The sequence below is a fragment of the Xiphias gladius genome, chromosome 5 (assembly GCF_016859285.1).
Source record: "Xiphias gladius isolate SHS-SW01 ecotype Sanya breed wild chromosome 5, ASM1685928v1, whole genome shotgun sequence".
In the NCBI taxonomy this organism is placed as follows: domain Eukaryota; kingdom Metazoa; phylum Chordata; class Actinopteri; order Istiophoriformes; family Xiphiidae; genus Xiphias; species Xiphias gladius.
Genome location: NC_053404.1, coordinates 17,154,363 through 17,161,528, shown reverse-complemented (window position 1 = coordinate 17,161,528; position 7,166 = coordinate 17,154,363). Strand labels below are relative to the sequence as shown.

General features: G+C 41.7%; 1 protein-coding gene across 3 annotated transcripts; it reads right to left on the bottom strand.

Moving 5' to 3' along the window:
* Nucleotides 1–1,464: 1,464 nt before the first annotated feature.
* Nucleotides 1,465–5,725, bottom strand: ccr9b (chemokine (C-C motif) receptor 9b). Of its 3 annotated transcripts, XM_040127212.1 has the most exons (5): nt 5,624–5,725; nt 5,010–5,192; nt 3,904–4,037; nt 3,647–3,705; nt 1,465–2,740 (listed from the first exon to the last, which is right to left on the bottom strand). In XM_040127212.1, the coding sequence occupies exons 4-5, from the start codon at nt 3,698–3,700 to the stop codon at nt 1,679–1,681; spliced, it is 1,116 nt and encodes a 371-aa protein (XP_039983146.1). In that variant the 5' UTR covers nt 3,701–3,705; nt 3,904–4,037; nt 5,010–5,192; nt 5,624–5,725; the 3' UTR covers nt 1,465–1,678. The 3 variants fall into 3 exon arrangements, with proteins under 3 accessions (XP_039983146.1, XP_039983147.1, XP_039983148.1); XM_040127213.1 differs by lacking the exons at nt 5,010–5,192; nt 5,624–5,725 and having other exon boundaries at nt 3,904–4,228; XM_040127214.1 differs by lacking the exons at nt 3,647–3,705; nt 3,904–4,037; nt 5,010–5,192; nt 5,624–5,725 and adding an exon at nt 2,966–3,047.
* Nucleotides 5,726–7,166: the final 1,441 nt, after the last annotated feature.

Below are 7,166 nucleotides of genomic sequence, written 5' to 3'. Positions count from 1 at the left end.
CCCTGGGAACATCCATTGTGAGGCCTCGGCTCTGCAGTTAAGCAGGAGCAATGTTGTTATCGACTCGACTGATGGTTTCCTGTCATGCGAGGAAGAAAAATGTACAAAGGGAAAAATAAAAGATTTCATCTGTGGTCTCACCTGAACTCAGCAGGTAGGCAGCAGATGCCTGGGGCTAACCTCTCTGACCACAATATCACCCCACCTTTTGTTTGTCACAGTCTACATGCGAGACAGTAGCTAAAACGTGCTTTAGGATGTTTCTCTCTTTTTCATCCTCCATCTGTCTTTTCTTTCGGTCTTTCTATGTCACAACGGGCATCCAGTAACATTTGACAGAGATGGTATTCAAGATGTTTTAATTTGATTTCCAAATCCAAACTAAACTCTCTACCCAAACCAAACATCCAGATCTAGCGAGCACACAGCCATACTGTTAAATTTGTGTCCTTGATCTTTTAATGAGAAAACATGGAGTGACCTGCGCTGTTGCCTTGACTCACAGTGATAATGCAAACAGGATAAGTTGGGATGCAAACCTAAAACATCAACGTTGAAACTTTGTCTGCATTCCCTGACAATAAGAATAATAACAGGTTGATGCAGTTTCCATTTGGGTTTGTCATGAAACTGTGATTATACAACACAGAGCTCATTGCCCACAGCTCGCGCATGGAATGGAAAGCAGGCCATGGCCTGGCCCAGGTTTGTATGGCTTAAGTGTTGTACATTTTTGGTGACACAGCTAAACAAGTGAAGACGAACTCCTCCTCTGCTGGGTTTTGCTTTGAATTTCATGCATATTGTGTGGCTTTTACTGAAAAACTATGCATCCAGGCATTCATTGAGTTCCCTTTTGAAGTTGGCAAACTGAAATCCTTTGCTTCGAAGTAGAATCGGTTGGTTGTTTACAGTTTTTGAGGTAGAGGCACCAGCCTGTCTGTTTGCCACCTGTCTGACCTGCAACCGTTGCGGGGTCAATGTGGGAGACTTCTTCCCCTCCACTTTGAACGGGCACCCGTTCACACTCACTGTGAAACTGCCAAGTCATAAGCAAATTCAGACAAGGTTCAACAGCTAAGATTGTAATCACAGATGATGGCACAGACTGTCAACAGTCTGTCAAGAGTCTAGTCAGATCGAAAACATTGCGGAGTTGACTAGCCACTTTCCCAGTACACCAGGCACATTATAACAGTGAAAGCTCTCAAATACTTTCCCATGTATGGTACACATATGCAGGAATTGCTGATCTGCTCATTGAACCCTTCATTCATTTATAGTATGTAATTGAAAGTACATTTGCACCATCTTCCTTGTATTTGTGCTGTGTGGACAGGATAGCAATGAAGAAGCACGCTTTAGAATTTTCCAATTTTTAATTGTTTGAAGCACACAACAAACACATGATGGAACGCATCTAAAAGCACAAACACTTTCAAAAACAGTATTTACACTAATATATAGTTTATGCAGTGACTCCAGAAAAAAAACGTGCTAGTGACTGTCAGAACATGAATATAAATAATATACACACAATATACTTTATTCCTTTCAAAGTTGAACATTTTATTGTTGCTCGGCTGGTAAATTAAGCATGCGTAACAAAATAAAAAAAACTTGATCATGTTAGAACTAGGCTCCGGTGTCAAGTTAAGGACTTAAGAAAAATGTGCATTTATACAGAAAGGGCAGGGGTAACATCAGTGTCTGACATGACAGAGGGACGTTTGGGAACTGCATGTGTTTTACTCAACCCTCCTTTGCCCAGACCGCAAACACACATCTTTGCCATCCTCAGGAGGTCTTGTCTGAACCGAACCCCAATGAAGACGTACAGGAATGGGTTCAGGCAGGCATGCGTAAAAGCAAGGCTCTTCGCTACCTCTCCAGCTACATCAAAACAAATTACTGTTTCACAGTCTGTGATAGTAGTATTAGCTGCCTGTGTGGCCTCCACTATCAGCAAACTATTGTACGGCAGCTGAGAGAAGACAAACACAAACACCACAACAAAGATGACACGTAGGGCCTTGTGCTTTTCAAAGCTCTTGGCCTGCAGAAGTGTGCGAATGATGACCGAGTAACAAAGGAACATAACTAGTAGAGGAAGGCAGAAGCCCAGGCAGATCTGCAGGGACAGCACCAGGATTTTAGTCCAGTTGTTTCTGTTGTGCCAATAGACCAGAGTACAGAATGACTGCCCCCTTAGGTCTGGCTTCACCTGAGCAAAGATAAACTCAGGGAGGGCCAGGAGAGTGGAGACAACCCAGACACCCAGGCAGGCAAGTTTGCTGTAGAAGAGTCTCTTTTTCTTCAGGTTCTGGGCCTTGGTGACTTGTACAATAGCAATGTAGCGGTCCACACTAATGCAGGTGAGCAGGAACATGCTGCTGAAGAAGTTGATCTTGTAGACAGCAGACACCATTTTGCAGAGAACGACACCAAAGTCCCAGCCCCTGATGGCGTCGACAGCCCAGAAGGGCAACATGCTCAGGAAGAAGAGATCAGCCACAGCCAGATTTAGCAGATACACGTCAGTCATTGTTTTCAGACGGTTGCGCACAGTGGTGTAGATCCAAACCACCATCAGGTTACCCACAGCACCAAGGATGAAAATGATCCAGAATAGAGGTGGTGCATACTGCCCACGAAACTGCCTGACCCATCTTCTGTCACACATGCCTGTGCTTTCAGTCGGCCCTGTATCATAGTCTGAGTATTCAGAAGATACCTGCATCTAAAAATAGAAAAATACATTATCTAATGTGCTATTAAAGAGGGTTTAGTGCAACAGATACACTGCCTTTTTTTTCCCTTTTCCTGTCAGACACATTTTTTTGTTGTTTTTTTTTCTGTCCTTGTTAACCAACTTTCTAACTGCTTTCAGGGTTTCATAACGCAACATGCGTCTAGTGGGGGTATAGTTAAATGACATCAAACACTCTGTGACATGTGAGCTAACCAGAGTGTGCAAAGAAACTCTTGGTGGTGCTATGCAGGTGCTGTGCCTGTGCCTGTGCAGGAGAAACCACACTAGTGCACAACTTCCTGCTGCTATCCAAGCCTGAGGGGATAAATGATCCGGAGGGGCTCCGGAAAGGGGCCCGCAGCAGAACTCAGTACTCCAGATGCATCAAGGTTAGATGTAGGGCAGAGATTAAAAGCCAGGTGAAGCCGGAGCTCGTGTCTACACAAACAGTGGAAAATTCAATGCTGATATAGCTTTGACTCTGACTATAGCATTTGAATATCCTATAGATACCCTCTTAGGATAAATCTAATGTAGTTGGGTCATGAAGTGCATTGTTTTACACATTCGTTAGGGACATTTAACAACAAATAAAGGACATAAAATTCATTCAATAAGAAGTATGTATTATGTGCACTATACTGATTTGTTACATTGAAACAGTGTCCCAAGTTTTAAATTTTACCATGTCATACTTTAGATACAGCACCATAAACACTGCACTAAACATACACGTGGAAGCTTTTTTCCTTTCTGTGATGGTAAATAGCAATAGTGTCGCCTCCTTTGCTCTACTCAATCATATAGTACATTGGCAAGAATACATACATCAGCATTGTCTATACTGCTCTTCATTGTTTTTCACTTGTGTCATTTTAGATAAGTCATACTTACAGTTTCAGTATAATCAGTTACTGTGGTCACAAAAGTTGTTAACGGCTCATCCATGTTATCTACAAAAATAACCAACAGATATTAACATAAGACAAATCATCAAAACCTTGTAACCCTGTAAAAATTTATAAAAAATAAATTATTAATAAATATAACAAATGATCTAAAAAAAAAAAAAAAAAAAAAGCTTAATGCCAAAATAGAAAATGCACAGTAAAAATTTCTGCAGTTTTGTAGCAGTGCAACAAACCACGTACCCTCTCAGTGATAAAATGAAGAGAGCAATCACTCCGTCACAATGTTGTTTCTATGTCGGGACAGTGCAGTTCACTTAAGTGACTTGCTTTTAAGGTTTCCCTTTAACCACAGGATCACGTGCTGATATGTATGTCTGTAAAGAAAGAACACAGAACCTCCCCCTTTTTGATTCAAATGCATATATCCAGAACCACGGCTAAAAAAGTATCAGGGTTGAGGGACATTTGTTTCAAAGTACAATCTTTGAACAGTGACTACCAATGTGTGACTTTCACAGGGATGTTCTGACAGACTCTACCCAGTGATATTACACCCACATTCTCTTCACGTCCAATTAAATTTCAAGTTGAAGCCCATTTTTGACACATTTTGTGTACGCAGGTGGAGCACTTAGCACCACAGATGAGTGATGCATGAAACTGAAAACCATGAGCTGTGCTTAAAGCCCAAATCTGGAGGAGGTAGTTGATGTTGTAAGTCCCACTGTTTCGAAACATTTAATCGCTGTCAAAAGCTCAGGCTGTGCGGCCTGTAATGACTGTGCTCTGAACCTTTGGTTTTGGCATCGATTAAACCGACAAGATGTAAAAAGTTCATCGGTTAGCTTTAGAGTTGCTGGACGGTTTATTTTTTTAAACCTTTGGACAGAGTCAGGCTAGCTCGTTCATGGGAAGTTAAGCTAACTGGCTGTTGCCTTTAACTAGATTTGAGTTTGTTTGAGCCAAATCAACCAGAGTATGACTCATACAGTTCATACAGTAGCATATGTACTGCATTATTACACCGACTCATTCACTCACTGAGCACTTAACACCTGTACACCTGCTTATTCATGCCTTTATCCAATCAGCCCATCAGTGCCGGAGGTGCAGTACATAAAATCATGCAGATACAGGTCAGGAGCTTAAGTGAATGTGTTAATCTTTGTCAATATCAGTGACTTTGACTATGACATAATTGTTGGAGCGAGATGGGCTGTTTTGACTATTTCTGAAACCGATGATTTCCTGGGATTTTCACACACAACAGTCTCTCGAGTTTACTCAGAATGATGCAAAAAACAGACAACATTCAGTAATCAGCAGTTCTGCATACTGACACATACCTTCATGATGTGAGAGGTCAGAGGAGAATGGATAGACTGGTAGGAGCTGACAGAAAGGCTACGGTAACTCAGATAACCACCTTTTACAACTGTTGTGAGCCGAAAAGCATCTCAGAATGCACAACACGGTGAACCCTAAGGCCGATGGGCCACAACAGCAGAAGACCACGTCGGGTTCCACTCCTGTCAGCCAAGAACAGATATATGAGGATGCAGTGGGCACAGGCTCACCAAAGCTGGACAGCTGAAGACTGGAAAAACTAAGCCTGGTCTGATGAATCTCGATTTTCTGCTGAGGCGTGCAGATGGTATGGTCAGAATTTGGCATCAACGGCATGAATCCATGGACCCAACCTACCTTGTGTCAACAGTCCAGGCTGGTGGTGGTGGTGCAATGCTGTGAGGAATGTTTTCTGGACACACTTCTTGCCCTTTAATACCCATCAATGATGGTGCCAATGCCAAAGCCTGTAAAGTTGCTGACCTTGTGCAGTCCTTTAAAGCCACAATTTACCCATCTTCTAACGGCTACTTGGAGCATTATAATGCACCATATCAAAAAGCAAAAGTTGTCTCAAGTTGGTTTCGTGAACATGACAATCAGTTCAGTGTACCTGTAGGCCTCCCCAGTCACCAGATCTGAATCCAGTAGAACACCCCTGGGATGTGGTATAACAGGAGATTCACAGCGTTAATATGCAGCTGATCAATCCTGTGGAATCCATGCCACAAAGGCTACCTGGAAAGCAAAGGGAGGACCTACCCAGTATTAGTATGGTGTCCCTAATGATGTGCTTGGTGAGTGTATATTCTGTCAGTGGCTTTCAAGGTAAGTCATTCATGTGACATGTTCTGAAAAAAAAAACTTTCTGTGTAGACAGGGAAGTGCAAAGTTTACTGGTATTGATCAAGGGAAACTAATAAAATTACCCCAAAAAATCACTTGCTCTAAACTTAGCACACTGGCAAAACACCCTGTCATACCAACTGCTTCACCCTAAAGCCCAAACAAAACTGATGGTGAAAAACAAGGAAACTCATCTTAAGAATAAAGGGCTGAATAAAGTGATACAACTACATTATGACACTGATGAAGGAATACATTCTGATCAACAAGTCCGAGTTTACAAAGCCAACAATGACACGGTTTGAAATCTTTATTAGTTAACACACACACAATGTCTTCTGGAGCTGTTTTGGCTCTTAATAAGTCTCTCCGTAGGTCAGTCAGTTGCTATATTCTCACATGGTAAAACATATTTCAGTCTTAGCTCACCATGAACACATGATGCAGGAGGATGAACCGGTGGGCAATAAGGTCTTGAGTTGTCTACCAATTGCTGGTTGCTTTTCTCAGTTTTGATCATAGTTTGGCATAGGGAAACAGCTGTGATCAGTTGAGTATTTGTTGAAGAAAGTGTTAGACCTAGAGGTTTCACTCACTTCCTGCAAAAGGGCCTTTATGAATGCTTATTCTGGCATTTCATATTGTGTCATGTCCGCAGGCTAATGCTTTGCAGTGACACATATTGTTATTATTGCAGCATGCAGAGGAAAAAATAAACTGCCCTTAGGTTCATTCATTGACTCTGCATGCTTATTCCTGTTTAGTCTATTAGGGGCTGAAGTCAGTCCCATGCAGTCATCCTATGAACTGGGTAGAAACAGAAAAACAATGCACGCCGCATATATTGCATAACAACAACAGGTAGAAACAGTTAATTGCTAATCTCCATTTTAGGTATTTATTGTACCCCAGTTTCTTTAAGATTTTTCTTGGGTTGTGTTGGGTTGAGATATTGTATACACAAATAAAACGGACTTGGCCTAAGTTACCAGAGCGAGTACGGCTGTAGCAGCAATACCACTGAGTACAATGAACTGAGAAAGGATGAGTTGTATTTTTAATCTACACCATCTGTAGGGGGAAGAAAGTGTTGTTACTTCCTTCGGTAGTTACAGTCTAAGTTTAGCTAAACATATAGTGTATAGTCTGTCTCTGCTTTCGTTATAAAGCTGTCTGATACTTATAGTTAGAGAAATATTCAAACCCAAGAAGACAGTAGCATTTTGGCCACATAATATGCATTTGTAAGGAAGGGCCGTGATGATAAATCTATCTGTCTTTCCGCTCAAAATCATGGCATCATTGTTTTT